The 19,539-nt window shown below is 36.9% G+C and overlaps 5 protein-coding genes across 55 annotated transcripts; 3 read left to right on the top strand and 2 right to left on the bottom strand.

Moving 5' to 3' along the window:
* Positions 1 to 562: 562 nt before the first annotated feature.
* On the bottom strand, positions 563 to 4,242 carry LOC120088095 (pentatricopeptide repeat-containing protein At5g59600-like). Its single transcript, XM_039045153.2, has 2 exons — positions 2,428 to 4,242; positions 563 to 2,321 (listed from the first exon to the last, which is right to left on the bottom strand). Exon 1 carries the CDS (start codon positions 4,240 to 4,242, stop codon positions 2,599 to 2,601), a length of 1,644 nt encoding a protein of 547 aa, XP_038901081.1. The 3' UTR covers positions 563 to 2,321; positions 2,428 to 2,598.
* On the top strand, positions 1,276 to 2,274 carry LOC120088096 (transcription factor PCL1-like). Its single transcript, XM_039045154.2, has one exon. It carries the CDS (start codon positions 1,276 to 1,278, stop codon positions 2,161 to 2,163), a length of 888 nt encoding a protein of 295 aa, XP_038901082.1. The 3' UTR covers positions 2,164 to 2,274.
* Positions 4,243 to 4,324: 82 nt separating the features above from the next.
* On the top strand, positions 4,325 to 7,818 carry LOC120088097 (Chaperone DnaJ-domain superfamily protein). Of its 2 annotated transcripts, XM_039045155.2 has the most exons (5): positions 4,325 to 4,790; positions 5,572 to 5,743; positions 6,791 to 6,823; positions 6,976 to 7,070; positions 7,284 to 7,818. In XM_039045155.2, the coding sequence occupies exons 1-5, from the start codon at positions 4,458 to 4,460 to the stop codon at positions 7,521 to 7,523; spliced, it is 873 nt and encodes a 290-aa protein (XP_038901083.1). In that variant the 5' UTR covers positions 4,325 to 4,457; the 3' UTR covers positions 7,524 to 7,818. The 2 variants fall into 2 exon arrangements, with proteins under 2 accessions (XP_038901083.1, XP_038901084.1); XM_039045156.2 differs by lacking the exon at positions 6,791 to 6,823.
* Positions 7,819 to 12,157: 4,339 nt separating this feature from the next.
* Positions 12,158 to 15,140, top strand: LOC120088940 (pentatricopeptide repeat-containing protein At1g11290, chloroplastic-like). Its single transcript, XM_039046378.2, has one exon. The coding sequence runs from the start codon at positions 12,158 to 12,160 to the stop codon at positions 14,012 to 14,014; it is 1,857 nt and encodes a 618-aa protein (XP_038902306.1). The 3' UTR covers positions 14,015 to 15,140.
* LOC120088267 (ribulose bisphosphate carboxylase/oxygenase activase, chloroplastic) lies at positions 14,606 to 18,994 on the bottom strand. 50 transcript variants are annotated; one of them, XM_090305572.1, is made up of 15 exons: positions 18,451 to 18,944; positions 17,920 to 18,227; positions 17,737 to 17,842; positions 17,565 to 17,650; positions 16,970 to 17,442; positions 16,512 to 16,793; positions 16,371 to 16,421; positions 16,231 to 16,281; positions 16,059 to 16,139; positions 15,918 to 15,971; positions 15,778 to 15,828; positions 15,598 to 15,636; positions 15,464 to 15,520; positions 15,225 to 15,371; positions 14,606 to 14,986 (listed from the first exon to the last, which is right to left on the bottom strand). In XM_090305572.1, the coding sequence occupies exons 1-14, from the start codon at positions 18,493 to 18,495 to the stop codon at positions 15,244 to 15,246; spliced, it is 1,812 nt and encodes a 603-aa protein (XP_090161698.1). In that variant the 5' UTR covers positions 18,496 to 18,944; the 3' UTR covers positions 14,606 to 14,986; positions 15,225 to 15,243. The 50 variants fall into 50 exon arrangements, with proteins under 50 accessions (XP_090161698.1, XP_090161684.1, XP_090161704.1 ...); XM_090305558.1 differs by having other exon boundaries at positions 15,598 to 15,651; XM_090305578.1 differs by having other exon boundaries at positions 15,778 to 15,825; positions 16,231 to 16,278; positions 16,371 to 16,424.
* Positions 18,995 to 19,539: the final 545 nt, after the last annotated feature.

Consider the following 19,539-nt stretch of genomic DNA (forward strand, 5'->3'; position numbering starts at 1 on the left):
TATATCCCGGTTATTAATCAAGCTCTCCACATATTTATATATTGGTTATTATTTCAGACATACGAACCAACTAAGGCAAGTCAGGTATTATCAAATTATCAGCTAAAATAGTGACTAAATATGAAATATGAACAATTGAATCTATAACATATACAAAATAATTTAAACCTTCAAAAATATGGGGAAAATATTTAGTTAATTTATTAAAAATGTATATAAATTAATGAAAAGCAATTCAAATATTTTAATAAATTTAAAATTTGATTAGATAAATGAAATTTGATAATATATGGATATTTAAAATATAAATTGGGTAGAAAAATCTGGATATTTAATTAAAGTGAGATTAATTCGGACAATTCTTTTGAGGAAGGTAGTTATATTTAGTTTTTCAAATGAAACTATTAGAGGAAAAATGGAGAACTAAGACATCAACAATTATCGTGTATACAGAATCCTGTCATTGTTTAGGTAGAGAATTTTGTCATTGTTTATTATTCTACCTTTACCCGGTAAATTAATAACAAAAGCTGCTATGAACTAAACAAGGGTAAAATAGAGATTTAAAAATTCGTGGCTATGTACATGTCATGTGAATTGTCATAAATCTTATTATTCCTAGATTTTGCTATTTTGCAAAACCATACTCAAAAATTTGTCATACACTCCAATTCCCAAACTTAAAACGGCTACGTAAATTTGCCAGTGGGCCAATGTGAATCTCGGCCCACTAAGCCACTTTCCACGAAATAGTGACGCACTAACTTCCTTTAAATTACCATAATAGCCTTCAAAATGTAGTTTTGACTATGCTCTTCGACCAATGCGAGGCAGCACATAAGTACAGCTCCAGGTGTCAGTTCACCACGCGATCGCTTTTCGTTCTAATCTCAACCGCTGAATCATCAAGGGCTACGATTCACCAAGTCCACGTTTCTGCAAACAGGAGCGAGTATCGTAGACTACTAAAGTCTAGCGAGTAGACTTAGACAATGAAAGGAGAGCGATATTTCAGCGTACCGAAAATATCTTGCCGAATTGCCTCTATCCGATTCCCGATTTTCTTCTTCCTTTGAGACTGTGTTCCTATTTTCTTTGATCTTCCCGCCTCCCAAACACATCATCCGAAACGAAAAATCTTGACATGGATCGAAGCAACAGTACTTTCTGAATCCAAGATTTGAATTAGGTATTGTAATACCACTCGATTTGGTTGGCCGATTACTGACGTTTCTGATCTTGTTTGAGGTGGAATCGAAGTTCAGCAAATTTGTGATGGAGCAGAAGAAGAGGGAGTACCAATTCGGCGGTGGTAATGGTCGTAGAAATGGCGATGAAAGAGTTCTTCTGTGGGAGGATGGACTGCCGGACGTTGAACATTTAACCCCTCTTTCTCAATCGCTGATATCGCAGGAACTCGCTTCGGCGTTTAGGATTTTGATGGAACCTCATCGGAGTATATTGGATGTTAATTCGGCGTCGAAGACGACGATAATGAATATTCGCGATGGACAGTCGGAAGGATACAGAAGTTTCAAGTTTAAGTACGATCAGACGGGTAGGGAAGACGTTGTGATGGTTGAATCGGACGAGGAGATAAATCCAGATGAGTTGGGATCTGATACGAGGAAATTGAGGAGGAGTGATTCTGTCGAAGAGACGAATTTAGCACCTCGAGCGGAGAGTTTGATTGAAGATGCGGCATTGGCTCGAACCTTGAAACGGCCGAGGCTCGCTTGGACTCCGCAATTACACAAACGGTTCGTGGATGTGGTTTCTCATCTAGGTCTCAAAGACGCAGCTCCCAAAGCTATCATGCAAATGATGAATGTGGAGGGATTAACCCGCGAAAATGTTGCTAGTCATCTTCAGAAGTATCGACTTTACTTGAAGAGGACGCAGATTTCCTCGACTACTGATGAAGCTCTTGTTCCGATGCCGGCCACGCAGAACTCTCATGATTCTTCTCCCAGTGCCGATTCACACGGAAACGGCTATTTTCCGGCTACTTTTCCGATGACTTATGTGCCTTCTCCGATGATGCCTATGATGTTTTATGGAATGGGAGCTCATGGCCATGGTCTTAGTCAAACCGGCATGCCAATGGTTAACCTGAGCACTGTACCCACCCACTCGTGTAGCTCGAAAGGGCAGCATGATTGATAGAAATGACAACTGACAAGTAGGGTTTGATTTGGCCTTACTTTCATTGTGTTCTTAATCCAAACTCGAAATGATAAATGAAGTTTGAGAAGATTTCATCTTGATCTTGAATGGAGCATGTTTGCTATCTCCCTCTCTCTTTCTCTCTCTCTGTTTGACTGGAATTACAAAGTGAAGTTAGTAATTAGAATCTTGAATGAAAATTATGAGTACATTAAATTCTGTTTATTGGGTTATCTCTAATGAACTACAACCTACTCTTACCTTAATTTTGCTGAAATTCTGTCGAGAGAATCATTTTTGAAGCATTTTGACAACCATGAACTCTTGGAAGCTCTCAAGAGAGAAGAATTTGGCAGCTTTCAGCCATAATAGACCCTTTCTTCCAGTTGTATACTTTTAGAAAAGTATTTGTTGTTTTGAAGAAAGATTTTGCTAAGCTGTCCCTATCCAACTGCACCCAGGAAATTTCTTCAGCTTCCTCTTCTTCATCATCTTCTTCAGCTTCACAACATGTCCCCAACTCCCTGCATTAGCATACAGATCTGACAATAGTAAGCTGTTCCCAACACTTCCAGGTTCCAATTCTGATAGATGTTTAGCTGCTTCCTCAGCAAGTTCTATTTCTCCATGCTTCCTACATGCACCTAATAAAGCTCCCCATACATATAAATCCGGCTCAACTGGCATCGTCTTGATCAAATCATAAGCCTCAGCCAGCTTCCCCGCCCGACCAAGCACGTCGACCATACAGGCATAATGCTCAACTCTAGGAACAATACCATATTTACTTTGCATCAATTGGAACAAACTCCTTCCCAAATCAACCAACCCAGCATGGCCACAAGCGGTGAGAACTGCTGTAAATGTTAAATGATCTAGTTTCTTCTCATCATCATCTTTCATTTGATGGAAAAGCTCTATTGCTTCATTGCAACATCCATGATTTGCATAGCCAAAAATCATAGAGTTCCAAGTAGCTGAATTCCTTTCAGACATCCTCCAAAATAGTATCCTTGCTTCATGAAAATATCCACATTTTGCATACATATCAACCAATGCAGTCCTCACATACACGTCCTTTTCAACTCCAAGAACCATAGAATGTCCATGGATCTCCTTCCCACGTCGCCCGTTTCCGACCGATGCACAAGCAGGCAAAAGACTACTGATTGTAGAAGAAGTTGGACAGAACCCAGCATTCAACATCCTTCTAAATGTACCGAAAGCTTCCTCATTTCTGAAATTCTGTACAAACCCAGATATCACAGATGTCCAAGATACTACATCTGGTTGTATCCCATTGGCTTCCATCTCTTTGAAAAGCTCATGAACCATCTCTTCCTCACCCATTTGAGAAAAACCTGTAACCAAAGTATTCCAAGTCACCAAGTTGGGTTTTACACCCAAAACTTGCATCTCCTCCACCAGATTCAAAGCTTCCTCAGCCAATCCATGGTGGGCATAGCCTGAAACCATTGCATTCAATGCCACCAAATCTTTTCCAGCCATTGATTCAAACACTCGCCGAGCTTTCTCAATCTCTCCACTTTTTGCATACATATCTATCAATGCGCTGCAGACATAAGCATCAGATTCAAGCGAGTATTTGAGGATTAAAGTATGTAGTTTTCTCCCTGTAGTGTTATCAGAGAGATGACCACATGCTTTCAAGACACTGGGAATGATGTACTCGCTAGGCCTCAACCCTCCTCTCTGCAGCTCACAAAATACACTCAGAGCTTCTGTGTAATACCCACAACGAGAATATGCCCCAATCAAAACAATCCACCGGCGGGGATTTGTTTGGGGAATTTTGTCGAACAATATCCGTGCATCCTTGATTCTCCCACACGCGGCGTAGAAGGCTATGAACTTCGCAGCAAAATGTGTCAAACGGGCTAGTCCATTGATGATCAATCGAGCGTGAAGTAACTTCCCGAAGTTCAATTCTCGATCGCGTCCACACGTCTCGATGAGCTCAATATACTCATTGGATAAGGAACAAAACCCACGACTGATGGCCGGAAATCTGTTCAAAGCCCTGAGAAATACAGCGCCGCCGGCAAGAGAGAGCATCCTAAATTCCCAGGGGAAGAAGAAGAAGTGGGATTTATGAAGGTACGGTAAATGAGTAATTTTGGATATAAAAAAAACTATTTAATCCAACGCAAAAAAGTGACACGAGGACAAAACCAAATCCGAAAGCCAAATGTCTCAATAGGAACCTCAAGTAAAATGAGAAAGAGAAACAAACCGAGAGAGAGAAGTGAATCGCAGATTAATTCACGAACATGCTCGAATTGGCTACACTGCAAAATTTCCCTTACATTATTTCTGAACCCTTTTCAAAATCTGTTTCTCATCCTCCTATTTTCTTTTGCCGAAATCAACTAAAATCTTCACTACCCATTCGCCGGTTCTTCAGTTACCCGTTGTTGGCACCTCAGAGCTTTGAATCTAGTTACTTGACATATCGGAGAAAGAACTTTGTGACGCTTGTAAGAGCGAGTCGGAGAGAGTCACCGTACGAAGTGCTTGGTGTTTCTCCAACCGCAACTCCAAATGAAATCAAAAGGGCTTATCGGAAACTGGCTCTGAAGTATCATCCCGATGTTAATAAAGAGGTAATCGGATAATTTTGCCCTCCATCTTAATTTACTTTTCTTCTGGGTTCGTTTTCTTTGTTGGTCATATCTAGTCTTGTAGTTGGATTAATGCTTTTGCATAGCTTTTTTAATCTGGTTGGAGTTTGGAAATAACTTTATTGATAAACTAATCGAAGTGGGGAATTGCAGGAGAAAGCTTCAAGCCACTGAGATAGGGATTTCTGTAAAAATAAAATTAAAAATTGGTAAATAGGTTGTGGAATCTGATCTACTACCTTAAGTTTGTGGGAGAGTCTAATCCACTGAGATGTTCCAATGAAATTTTTGACTTCGCTTTTAGCAAACCCAGTTGTTTCTTTAGAACTCAAGGAGAACACGGTTGTACAACCTATAGAACATATCCGTTTAAGTAAGGTCGTAATTTGGTTCTCGTTCCTCCATGAGTATTATCTTAAAACGAATGCAGCTTCAAATTCCCTGTAGCATCCAAGAGATGGAAATTGGTGCACGAAGAGATACATTAGTAAAGTCTACCAAAGTACGTTGTTAAAATTTGAAAGGAAGAAAGACTCGGCGGTATAGATTCTAAGCTCATGCGCCTAGTTGGATTCTGCTGTATATATTTCATGTAGTGGCTGTTTGAGCTTTTGACAGACATCTCTAGCTAATGTGTTTTTAAGTATATTTTGATGTTCCTTTGTTTTGATAATTCTTTTGAGACTGCTTTTTTAATGTTCTATTTGAAATTGGGTGAATGTTCATGTAACAAATCTCTTTGTTTTTTTGTTTATTTTTGTAGCCTAATGCACAGGAGAAATTTATGCGTATAAAGCATGCATACAACACATTGCTGAATTCTGAATCTCGAAGGAAATATGATTATGGGAATCAAGGATCTGATTTTTCATATTCGTCTACCCAACGTAGCCAAAGTAGAAACACTCAAGATGAAGAAACATTTTATGGACTCGGTAATCTCTTTAGGCGTTTTAGCATATTAACTTCTATCATTTTTGTAATTATCAGTTGCATGTATGGTAGAACATATGGTTGTCTGAACTTTGGAGTTTCCCTATCAAATTCTTGTCTGCTTGCGAGACCACGTTTATTGCATGTAAATAAGCAACTGAAGAATGAAAGAAGTTCCTAAAATTGTCTTTAAGGTAAGATCTATAGAGCTTGCACAGTATTTTAAAAAGCTCTCCCAGGCGCCAGGTGCAGGTCAGTGCCTCACATTGAAAGGCGAGAGGCACAGAATAAGGCTCATGCCTTTGTGAAGCCCTAAGCCTTGGGGATTTTTCATTATTAAATAAGGGGGTTTTCTTTGTTATTAATTAAAAAAAATTAAAATTTACTAACCCTAAAGGTAGTTTTATAAACAATTCATATTCCTACTTCAAGTATGCCTTTTCTTCTTTATGCATCCTTTTTAAATATTAGTTGCATCATGAAAAAAATGCACACACTTTAACCATGCTTTCTCTTCTTTGGAAGGCTAGTGCACTCCTTGTAACTAAGCTTGTAGTTTCAGACTCTCTAAAATACTAACCGACCTATCATTTCAATTCTTTGGCGCCAAGTGAAGGAACATGTGTTTCTTGCATAACTAGAAAAGTTCCCTTCTAGGCCAAATGTTTATCTTTGGTGCCGAGTGATGCCATTGTCTTTGTATGCCAAACGTTATCACGAATTGGGATCAATTTGTACATAAACTTTAGCTTGGCGGATGAAAATTTTTAATTCCACTTCGTCAATGTGAAATTCAACTTAACAAAATGCATTTATATATGCTGTTCGTTACTAATCTGAAAGATACCTTTTATTACACTCTTTTACGAGATTTTAGATTTCTCAGTTACCCTGATCAAAGCTTCTTTTTCTGCCGAACACATATTATGCAAAATTCCACCTTGAGCATGTGGATCTGTTGAATGCACTTAGTCCCATTTTTCTGTCGTTGATCTCTCTTTTAGTCTTGTTCATTTCTTCTATTTAAAATCACTTCCATTATGCTGCAGGTAATTTTTTCAAGGATGTTCAAATAGCACTAGGTAGATTTGTTCTCTCTGACATGATTAATGCAGACGCTAGTTATCATCTGCTTGATTTCAGAATTAGCTCAACATCTTTCATTTTTCTCCTCTGTATTGCCTGTAAATTAAGACGGTTTTGGTAGCTAAAAGCTGCTTTTTCTCCTTAACAGGGGACTTCTTTAAGGATCTTCAAGAAGAATTTCGAAATTGGGAGGCCAGTGCTTCTTCACAAGGGACGCCAAAGAGTCTATGGGAAGAACTGGCGGTGAGACATCGATTTGGTTGATTAACTTTTGGATGTGGTTCATTTGAGTCCATGTACTTTTTAAAATATCAACTTTGGTTCATCTTGGTTTCTGTACTTTCAAATGTGTACTTACAAAAAGTGATCATTTTGGTCTAGCAACGAAAATATGTTAATGAATTGCAAAATGAAGCCTTTACATGACTTGTTTGAATGTGTATTTACATATTTCAGGAAATTGGGGAGGAATTTGTGGAATTTCTTGAGAAAGAACTCAACATAACTGATGATTCAGAAGCTGAAGCAAATAACAACAACAAAGCATCAGAGAAGACAGATTCTTTCAGAACTTCCAATACAGATAAAACGAGAAACAACGCTCGAAGTCAAACCAGTAAGGGCAGTAGTATCGAGGATAATATCGACGAGATAGAAGCCACACTTTTGAAGTTGAAGAAGGAATTAGGCTTATAGCATGGAAATGTAAAATGATAGCCTTTCAACCATTCTGTCAAGAGAAACATTAAATTGGGACTGATTTTGGAAGCTAACCTTGGTAGTCCTGGGAGGGAGGAGGTAACTCTTGACAGTATATGGCCTTTTCCAATTCTCTGTGATGGCCATTGGAATGGCATTTATACAATTTGGATGAGATTGGCAATATCTTGGCCATAAATTCTGATGTTAATACTCTTTTAATATTGCTGCTGCTCACAGAGGTTTGAACTTCAAGTCACCTTCTAAATATAGGCAACAGATTGAAGTTCCATTTTTATTTCCAACATTATAAGAAGAACGAGAGGATTTGAATCTAACTCTGAAAAAAGTGAAAGATGTCTTAATTTACTTACTTGGGATTGAATTAATACTTTTGACTTTTCATATAAAATTAATTATAGGTTAAATTATCAGTATTTGACAAGTTCAGTGACTATAAAGATTAACTTTAAAGTTGTGACTAATTTTGTAATTTAAATTCCATTGTCGTTTAGATCAAAATTCCCATAGAATTTGATGTGTACATATGGGTGTGAGAATTCGAAAACCTTGTTTATGTGTTGACATATGTTATGCATATGTCTGCAGTCTCTTGATCGCCTCACACCCTATCAAATCCATTTTATATTAAAAAAAAAAATGGTCATATATGTTAAATTTAAAATTGAACCTAAATTTGATCTTCATTCTATAAGACAATAACTTCATTTTATTGCTAAGTCGAGCATAATTGAACGGATAGATGATATATTGTAGCGATTAAGATGTTTGTAATTTGAATCTCCTCACTCTTAAGTACTCAAATAATAATAATAATTTCATGTCTTATGCCATAACTTTTGGAATAACCTGAAAAATTTTACACCTATATAAACAATTATCAATACTTATATACCATGAATTATGAGATAATTGATTATTTACTTATTTTTCAAGCCTAGAATGATTTTTGTCCAATTTATTAAAATTAAATTTTTTGATTTTTTGTATACACCATCTTCAAGCAAATTTATAAAATTATCCTCACTTTCTTTTTCTCTTTCTTCAGTGTCTTTTCCTCTTGCAAAGGAGTCGATTTGTATGTGCTAGGGTTTTGTTTTATTGTGCAAGGGATTCGTTTTGATAATTTCATCTGAGTTTGACATCAATTAAAAAAAACCCTTCAAAGAGCAGGCTAAATCTCTTTTTTTCCCCTCTGATTTGGATCCCCCCCCCCCCCCCCCCCAAAAAAAAAAAGAAAGAAAGAAAAAAGAATCCTTTCTAGATGATGAGAAGGTGGACATTTGTACCGGACCTTTAATATTAATATTGTTGTTTTCAAAACTTATTAGAGAAATATTGTTGTTTTGGGAGTTCGAGGCTAGAGGTCGAACGTTGAGAACTCGACGAACAAAGAAAAACTTGGAAACAATACATAGGCCAAAACTTCAACCCTCGACAAGGGAAATCTCGCGAATCTCGCTTAGGTTGTCGAAGGTTGAAGTTTCGACACACATCCACCCTCGAGATTGCATGTTTATTACTTTTCTTTTTCCATCATAGAGGAAATAAAGTAATGAGATGGTATACTATATATACCTGTGTACTCAAGCTGCTTCTAACAACCTATGCATTTTGTTATCATTTTGAATTAGACGGAGGCTTGTGGATTGACGTGAGGGGGTGGGGATGGCTATATTTCTGGGAGCGAACTCCAGGCGAATATGAAGCGCATTGATACAAGTTATGCCTTGGAATGAAAGACAATTCCGAATTAACTTTGTCTACGAACAAAATTTTGTATATTAGGTTGTCGAAGGTTACACACATGTCGAAACTTCAAAGCAATTAAGGAGATAAGTGGGCTAAAGCAGATTAAGGAGAGAGCGAGATTCAAAGCGAGATAGTAGGAGAGAGCGAGATGTTGAACGAGATTTTAAGAGAGAATGAGATTCAAAGCGAGAATGTTGGAGAGAGCGAGATGACTAATCTGACTAACATTGAACTTGGTAAAATGAAATGGTTGAATAATTGGAAAATGAGATTATTCAGGAATACACATTGAATGCTAAGATTACGCATTAAGTTTCTGGTAGTAGATCCATAATCAAAAAAGTGTTTGTGATTGTTCCAGAAGAAATGAAAGCTAGTAATCATTAATAGAAAAATAACAACAATAACAGAGAGAGCGAGATATTGAGAGAGAGCGAGAGAGCAAGAGCGAGAGTGAGAGAGCAAGATTTTAGGAGAGAGCGAGATTGAGAGATCGAGATCTTAGGAGAGAGCGAGATTGGGAGAGCGAGATCTTAGGAGAGAGCAAGAGTCTTCACTTTATTTGAACTTTCCATAGAAATATATAAAAAAAAAAAGAAAAAAAATAGCTAATAATCATACTATAATTGAATAATCATTAGACTATAATTGAATATATTAGATTATTATACTATAATTGAATGATCATTAGAAAATAAATTGAATATATTAGATTATTATACTATAATTGAATAATCTAATGATTATTCAATTATAGTATAATAATCATTAGACAACAAATTGAATATATTAGATTATTATACTATAAATTGAATATATTAGATTATTATAATGTAAAACTTTATTGATTAAAAAAAATTGAATATACAGTAGATTATTATAAAAAAAAATGAATATACAATAAAATGAATATATAATAAAAAAAATATTTATTATTCAATCCCTAACTATTTGGAGCTCGTCTTAGTAACGAAGGACACTTCCTTCGATTATGTCCTAACTGGTTACAAAATCCACATCGTTGTCGAGTGGCTGGTTCTATCCAATCCATCTCGTTGTGATAACGTGAACTTTTCGGTCTACCAGGTCTTCTCAACAACGATGGATCAGGATGTAAGACGAGCATATTAGGGTGCGTGATCCAGTAATCTTCATACGGTACAGGTTGAAATTGAGGAGAGTAACATTCGGCATACGTTAACAATTTGTAGTAGTCCTCAATAAAATCTTCGTAGTTCATGTTAAAATGTGAGCAAACGGCCATAAAATGCGAGCATGGAATGCCAAATGCTTGCCACTTATTACATGAACAGTACCGCTCGGTATGATGGCTTGTTCGAGATCACTAAGTATGAAACACCTGAGAGAAATTGTAACACACGAAGAGGTGTGTTTAATTTCAGATCGACATGCTAGTATAATTGCAGCAGTGAACAACCCAGCAAATGGTTGGACGGGACCGAAATGTCACCATCGTTTCTGCTTACGACATATCGTCAGCAACTTCAATAAAAAGTATAAAGTAGACTCCGTGAGGTTGCGAATGATCTGAACCAGGTTCTTACTATATGTAGTGACAACCAAAGCTATATGGAGGAATTTCATTATATGTACGATATACCTATTGTTCCTCCACCAGCTCCTAGACGTAGAGGACCTGTTCGGGAAGAGGATGAGTTTGATGAGGTTGCACATAATGTGGAAGAGTTGCCCCCTATGATGTAGACACAGAGTCAAACTGATTATGTTAGTCCGATGACGATGATGCCAGCATTTGGTTCAGGACATTATGACTTAGAGGCTGGTCCTTCGTCTTCATACGTGCATGGACATGGTCGAGGTCATGGAGAGCATAATGAATATTTATATTATGAAGTGCCTGCAGAGGTACTAGAGCAACATCAAGAAGAACCTGAGCAACCTCAAGTTTGAAGTCGACAACGACAACCAACTCGAAATCGACGACGTCTGCCTTATGGGACATATTGATTTTTGTAATTATTTTTATATAAATGAGATATTTAATTTACATTTTTTTATTTTTATGAGTTATTATTTTTTTTAATTTATTCTTTTTAGAGTTTAAATAAAATAATAAAATATTTTTAGAAATTGTTTTTATAAAATGGAAAATTAAAAAAAAAAAACAAAGGATTAGAAAGAAGAAGGTGGAATGTGTAATAATTAAAAAGAAAAAAAAGGGAAATTTGTACGGTATTCTCACTCTCTATCAAAATCTCGCTATTTTGCTCTCGCTCTCAAACTCTCGCTCTCTCAAAATCTTACTCTCTCTCATAATCTTGCTCTCAATCAAATCTTGCTCTCGAATTTGATTGGGAAGTTTAGTGGCAAAAAAAAAATATTCATTAGCTCGTTATTTAGTCAGAATTCGTAAAAATTATTCAACAAGCTTTGGAAGGAATTCTAGGGAGAGCTTATGAAAATTTAGAAATACGATCTTTTGATAGAGGAAGGTCTCTGGAATGATAATTAAACAGACTCAATAATAATGTTAGGAAGGGCAAGGTCGAGGGTTCAAAGTTCGACAGGTCGAGGATTCAAAATTCGACCTATCTTGGTCGAATTTTCAACCCTCAATTTATTTTTTAAAAAAAAACAACAATAATATTTTTACAAATAGTTTGAAAACAATAATATTTTTCTAAATAGTTTCTAAAAGGACAATATCCTTTTAATTTTCCCCGTAATACCTGCGAAAGCTTCCTTGCTGTGGGCTTGTGCATGTGCACGTGCAAAACTATTTCATCAATTACCACTTCTTCGAAATTCATAATTTGTTTTTAAGTTTGTAGTTTCTTCTGCCACCGCCGGAGCTTCGATTGAAGAAACATGCAGCCATGTACTACTCCATTCGCCCCTTACACAGCGCTCTTCATCTTCTCAAGCCCTCCTCCATATTAAACCACAGAGCTTTGATTTCTTGTAATTACACGGACCCTGAAGATGATTCCATCAAACCCAGTCTTCAAACACAGAATTCATCACACAATATTCTAAAAATACAATTCTTGATTCAATTACTACGAAATGGGTCTCCGCCAACCCCTCACATTCTCAGTAAAACCATATCCGACTGTACAAAATCAAGCCTTCTGGACTTGGGAATTCAAGTCCATTCAGCCATTGTCAAGCTGGGTTTTTCTCTCAATCCTTATATTTCAAGTGCTCTTGTTGATATGTATGGTAAATGTTGGTCTATCTCGAATGCCCACAAGGTGTTTGATGAAATGAATTGTCCAAATGTAGTCACTTGGAATTCTTTGGTTTCTGGTTATTTGCAAGCTGGCTATCCTTTGATGGCAGTAACTTTGTTTTTAGAGATGTTAAAGAAAGGGATTGAACCCACCCCTTTCAGTTTATCTGGTGTTCTTGTGGGCTGCTCTCAGTTACAAGCTGGAAAGCTTGGAAGTCAACTCCATGGTTTGAGTTTGAAGCTAAGGTTTTTGTCTAATGTTGTTGTTGGTACAGGATTAATTGATATGTACTCAAAGTGTTGCAATCTTGAGGATTCGAGGAGAGTGTTTGATATAATGTCGAACAAGAATGTGTTTACTTGGACTTCAATGATCTCGGGTTATGCTCGGAATCAGTTACCTCATGAGGCAATGGTTTTGATTAGAGAAATGCTGCATTTGGATCTTAAACCAAATGACATGACTTATAACAGCTTGCTAAGTTCATTTTCACGTCCTCATCATTTTGATCAATGCAAGCAAATTCATTGTCGGATAATAGCGGAAGGGTTCGAAAGTAATAACTATATAGCTTCTACCCTTGTTACTGCATACTCAGTATGTTGTAGTAGCTTGGAAGACTATAGGAAGGTTTGCTCAAACATTAGAATATCAGACCAGATTTCATGGAATGCAGTCATAGCTGGTTTTTCTAACTTAGGCATTAGTGAAGAAGCTTTGGAATGTTTCATTCAAATGAGGCAGGAAAATATTGACGTAGACTTTTTCACATTTACAAGCATTTTTAGGGCCATAGGGATTACTTCAGCTCTAGAAGAAGGAAAGCAAATTCATGGTCTAGTTTATAAAACTGGATATGCCCTAAATTTATTTGTCCAAAATGGTCTTGTGTCTATGTATGCTAGATGTGGTGCTATCGGTGATTCAAAGAAAGTGTTCTCGAAGATGAATGAACACGACTTAATATCATGGAATTCATTGCTTTCAGGATGTGCTTACCATGGATGTGGTGAAGAGGCTATTGACTTGTTTGAGCAAATGAGAAGGACATCAGTCAAACCAGATAATACCTCCTTCCTTGCTGTGCTCACTGCATGTAGTCATGTTGGTTTGCTGGACAAAGGACTTGAATATTTCAAGTTGATGAGAAATAGTGAATTGCTTGAACCCCCAACACTGGAGCATTATGCTACAGTGGTCGACCTTTTCGGTCGAGCAGGAAAGCTTCAAGAAGCTGAAGCTTTTATTGAAAGCATTCTTATTGAACCAGGGACATCAATTTACAAAGCTTTGCTGAGTGCTTGCCTAATCCATGGGAATAAAGATATTGCCATTCGGACTGCAAAAAAGCTTCTGGAACTATATCCACGTGACCCAGCAACTTACATCATGCTGTCAAATGTATTGGGGAGAGATGGTTATTGGGATGATGCTGCTAGGATAAGGAGGCTAATGTTCAATAGAGGAGTCAAGAAAGATCCTGGTTTCAGTTGGATATGACTTCACTAAGGGAGAATTTTCAGGATAGGTTATGATCCTACAAGGCAAATGGTTGACAGTCTAAAAACTTCTAATGGGTTTGTAGGTAAACTTCCTCAAAGATCATTGTATGATTGTCTTTCAAGTCTATTCTCTGAAACAAGGTTCGTTCATGTCGGCGAGTGTTACTTACTGTGTGGTCAAAGATTGCTGGCACTTGGGTTAGTCCCTTTCGGGTGAAGAATTTGACATATACATGATTCCTAGCTCTGTATTTATTCAAAACTAACTTATTTTTGGTAGATCAATCACACTGGGGATTTCACCAAGAGTTATCACTTATTCTATGAGCCTTCCGAGCTGCAATTGTTGATGTTGAGACTCGGAAAGAGAGTATGGTATTCCTTTATTCTATTTTTGTTTAGTCTGTGATCCTAAAGAGGGAAAGGTATACCAAAAAAACAAAAATGGATCTCCGGTTCTCTATATCACAATTTTGATTCTCTTTGTATATCATTTGTAATGGTTGGAATAAGGCGCTATGCTATTGCAGGAGAAAGCTCTGAAGTCATGCTGAGAAGGGGGATTTGACATTAGGGAAGACCAAACAAATTAGTAGGAAGTCAAATAATTGAACAAAAAATTCAAAACTTCCTCGTTTTCTTCCAAGCCTATAGATAGATAAATTACTGGTCATGAGATTATGCATCATTTAGGGGTACATTAGTGACAGAGGTGTCATACCGTACCAATGAATATATGTAGTTGCTTGTAATAGAGAGGAAGAACCAATAATGTGTCTGTCATGACTGGAAAGAACATGGTCCTCAAAGGACTACCCTTGCAGCTTCTCCAAACTGAGAAAGAAACTTCTGGAGCTGAAGCTTATTGAAAATTACCAGAGAAAATTGTTCCTTCCTCCAGGTTAGTTTTGTTGGAAAAAGAATCTTCAAGTTTCAAACAAGTAATGCAGGAAGTTAATTCTGACATCGCCTGCATTGGAAGATCAAGTTAGGTCCTGTTTCGTTTAGTTTAGATGTAAATGCTAGAAAGCTGTTCGTAAAAGTTGCTTATTGAAAGTACGTTGGTGTATTGATAATGACAAGCAATTTTGTCTATCATTCAATGATACTAAGCTTTCAGTGAAGTTTTATTACAGTAACAATTTACATTGCTGGAGCCAAAGCAACTCAACAGTATTTGCTTCATCAAAACGCCCTAGTATATATACCAGTACATGTAGAAAATTCCTAAGAGTCAATGCTGGAAGCTTTTGTTGTTGAATCTGGCTGTTGGGACATAGTTTTTAGTAGATGAATCTGCACAGCCTTCAGGAACAGTGATATTAACTTGTTGCGTTCCTCTTCCCCCATAGATTCTTTAAAATTGAAAAAATGAATGATTAATGTAAATTAAATTTCAAAAAAACATATGATAAGGACAAAGACTTTAGTTGAAAATTTTCCCTACCATAAGAAGTTCCTGATTGAACAACAACATCCTTATTTGCATCTATAGTAGCAGTTTCTTCAAAAATGAAAAAAGAACAATTAATTTAGGCTAGATTTTAGATTACAAATGATCAAGACGTAAAAGTTGCCTACCATTAGATGTTCCTGACTGAACGACATCCTCATTTGCATCTACAAGAGCCGATTCTTTTAATTTGGAAAAAAAAATTAAAAATAAATAAAATAAATAAATAATAATAATAATAATAAAACTAATAATTAATGGTTTGACTTTCATAAAACAAATAAACTTCAAATGTAAAAGTTGCCTACCAGAAGTTCCTGCCTGAACAACATCCTCAGTTGCATCGTCGACAGCAACTTCTTTCAAATTGAGAAAAGAAAAATTAAATTAGATCAAATTTCATAATGCAAATGATCAAGACACGACTTTAGATGTAAATATTAATTACCATTAGAAGTTTTTGACTGAACAGCATCCTCATTTGTATTTCCAAGAGGAACTTCTAAGATAGGAAAAAGAATAATTGATTTAGACTAAATTTCAGAAAACAAATGATCGAAACATGATTTTGAATGTAAAAGTTGCTTACCATAAGATGTTTCTGGCTGAACAACTTCCTCATTTGTATCTATAAGAGCCTCAACAGTATCTTCGTTGGCATTTTCAAGAGCTGCTTCGTTAACATTGGAAAAACAATAATATATAGACTAAATTTCAGAACACATGATGAAGACCCGACTTTGAATGTAAAAGTTACCTACCATTTGGAGTTCCTGACTCAACATCCTCATTTGCATCTTCAAGAGCAACTTCTTTAAAATTGGAAATAGAATAATAAGTTTAGATTAAATTTCATAAAACAAATGATCCATACACAACTTTGGATTTAAAAGTTGCTTACCGTTAGAAGTCTCTGACTGAACAACATCTTCATTTGCAACTTCGAGGGCAGCTTCTTTAAAATTGTAAAAAAATCAATACAGATTAATTTTACAAAAAAACAAATTATGGAGAAACAACTTTGAACGTAAAAGTTGTTTACCCTGAGAAGTCTCAAACTGAACAACATCCACATTTGCATCTCCAAGAGCAGCTTCGTTCAGATACTTGTCAGCCAATTTAACTCTCTTCACGTTCTCCTGTTCCATGATGAGCATGTTGCCATATTCGAGAAGCTTTTCTAGTGTCATCTTTGGTTGGTCAAAAGTTGGGGGACCTTCCTTGGAGTTAACAAGATTTCTTCCAATGCTCTCAACGCCAACGCCTACAGCCCACTTTCTCACTTCATCATCATAAACTCGAGCTCTCAAAGCACCAAAGAAGTCTGCAAAACAGTTATACAACTTCTAAATGATGCTAACATCTGTAAGAGATGATCATCTACAATTAGCTCAACTGGAACATTCCATACAGAAAGTAGATGGTGATTGGTTTCTGCAAGTCAATACTCATCCATTAGAAATGGCTTGGTTACAGCTGAACCAGGTTAGCAAGGCTTACCTATCGACTGCCCTGGGAAGGTGTCAACAAGTTTGACAATGTCCTCGATAGGCACATCATCAGTCCTAAAGATTCCAGTGCAAATACCAATACGATCTTCACGAGTCGGAGCCCAATAAAACTTATCCATGCGACCATCACGAATGAGGGGCGCATATAACGTTGAGAAGTCATTACCAGTTACTATGATGGGAACTCTGGGATTTTCTTCTTTGTTATACATGCCTGGTAACTGCACATTGGTTGGGTTGTCAGCAATGTTCATAAGAGTAGCATTTACCATCTGGTTATTCACTGTGTACTGGGTAGTCCCACCAAGCCTTCCAGCTCCAGCATCAAGATCGTTGATAAAAAGACAACACATTTTCCCTTTCTTGATGATATCAGCCGCCTCTCTGTATCTTTGCCTGAGCAACTTTGCTGGCTCTCCTGCATTCCCACTTTCTAATTCCCCAGCACTCATCATAATAGGGCTGAAAATTCATCATAACTAGACAAAATTAAGACCAACGATATATAAGGGAGACGAAGAAATGTGTATACTGGACTTAAACCTCCAAACAACTTCCTCAAACTAGATGGGTCTTGAACTTACTTGATTCCCATCTTGGCAAATACAAGTTCACACTGGAAAGACTTTCCTTGACCTTTACCTCCCCAAATACCCAGAATGAGAGGAACCTAAAATGCATCCAAGAAGTTTGGCAAGTTAGCACTGAAAGACAAACAAGAACTTATCGTGTCAAATATCGAGCCATATTCTGAACCTTAATGTTTGGAAGGTTCAGGAAGTTCTTAACAATGTGAACCATAAGTTTGTCCATAAAAGCTGGAGCTATGTAAAATCCATCCACACTATTGTCGAAGTTGTATCTGAAACATTGTCATACTTTAAGTAAACTAGCATAAGAATTTTCAAACCAACTGCAAAATTCTATATTAACACCTACTCTCGAAGTCCAGCACTAATGTATTCATATGAACTCATAACAGCATTGTGAGTTCCTGTCCCCATGGGAGCTTGGAAAAGAGGATCCGCCAATCCCTTCCCTCTGGTAATGTCTTGCTGGTCATCAGAAGTATCAAAAGCAAGGCCTCGCCATTTGTCCTTCTCGGTCTGCTTCTCCTCATCATGCTCGGCAACAATCTTGAAGTTTCCAATCACCATTTTTGAGGTGGTGAATCTGGAACTGGCCTTCAACCTGCTGCCCAAAAACGCAGAGTTTGGAACTAAACCTCCATAGTTACTGTTGTTTAACTGCATAGTATTATTGTTAGAATCGTCAGGCTCTCTTATTTCCATGTTTATAGAAGTCATTACATTACAAATGAAATTCCCATTCTTTGCAACACGTAAAGCTGCAAGTAAAATGACATTCAAGATAGAACGATGAAATTCAGAGAGAAAAGATGAAATTATTTAATAAATTGGTATTCTCCACCAAATAACCCAAAAGATTAAGCAGAGGAACAAACGGTACCGTTGTTCTATTAACAGCTCCAACGGTTGAAACCGTGGCAGCCATGGATTAAGGGCTTAGGAGGGTGTGAAGCAGTGAAATTCTAGCTGCAACCTTGTACCATCCCTCCTCTCAAAATAGATGAACAATTCGATGAATCATCTCGAGCTATTTGAAATTGGCTGTTCGGCCTCTTCTGCACTGCGTCCAATGAACTCTTGAGAGACTTACTAGTATTCACAACCACACACGTGGCAAAATAAGGCACCCATTCAGTAAAATTACTAACAAAACATGATTCTCAAATCTGCTTAATCTAAAGCGACCGTTGAGGTTGGGATTCAAGTCCCCCTCTGCACCACGCAAAAAGTGGATGTGAGAAAAAAGAGAGAAAAAACAGAGCTCTTATGTTTTTGCTTGTACATAATACTGAAACCACAAACTTTCTCCATACAGTATGGCCCGTACCCAGGAAGCTAAAACCCAAGAATAATTCAAGAGGTATCCGAAAAGACCTGTGCGAAATAAAACAAAAGACCTGCTTTCTATCAAAATAAATAAGAATAGAAATCGGGGGACTTTGATGTGCCATATACAAGCACTCCTTATCTCCTCGAGATACTTCAAATGGATTAACATCCAACATATTTATAAACGGGCCTTCGAAATGCATTTAGTTCCTCAAAAGACATATTTTGATAGTTACTCGCGTAGGAAGGAAATAGTTACAGTTGTACGAAGAAAACACGAGTTAGTTTAGTTTGCTCAGTCAATTGATTTAGCTCAAACTTGAATTTTAGTTAATTACTTTGTTAATTAGTAATAAGAATTTAACTGTATTTTCCACTGTTCTTGTAAGGCTATAAATAGCCTCATTTAAATTGTGTCAGAGAACTCTTTGAAACTTCCCATAATTGAAATTCTGAGTATTTTCTCTTGATTGTGAGTTTACTAGTGTTCTTAGGATGGATTTCTTTACGACTTTGCAGGGACCTCTATTTTTGGTCAATCCTTTGTAGATTCATTTCCATACACCTAAAACCCGCTGTATCAGTTACAGTTTAAGCTCAAAGCCAAGTATTTAAAAGTTGGAAACCAGCAAGGAGAAAC

The sequence above is a fragment of the Benincasa hispida genome, chromosome 10 (assembly GCF_027475165.1).
Source record: "Benincasa hispida cultivar pf3 chromosome 10, pf3_genome.v1.1, whole genome shotgun sequence".
In the NCBI taxonomy this organism is placed as follows: Eukaryota; Viridiplantae; Streptophyta; class Magnoliopsida; order Cucurbitales; family Cucurbitaceae; genus Benincasa; species Benincasa hispida.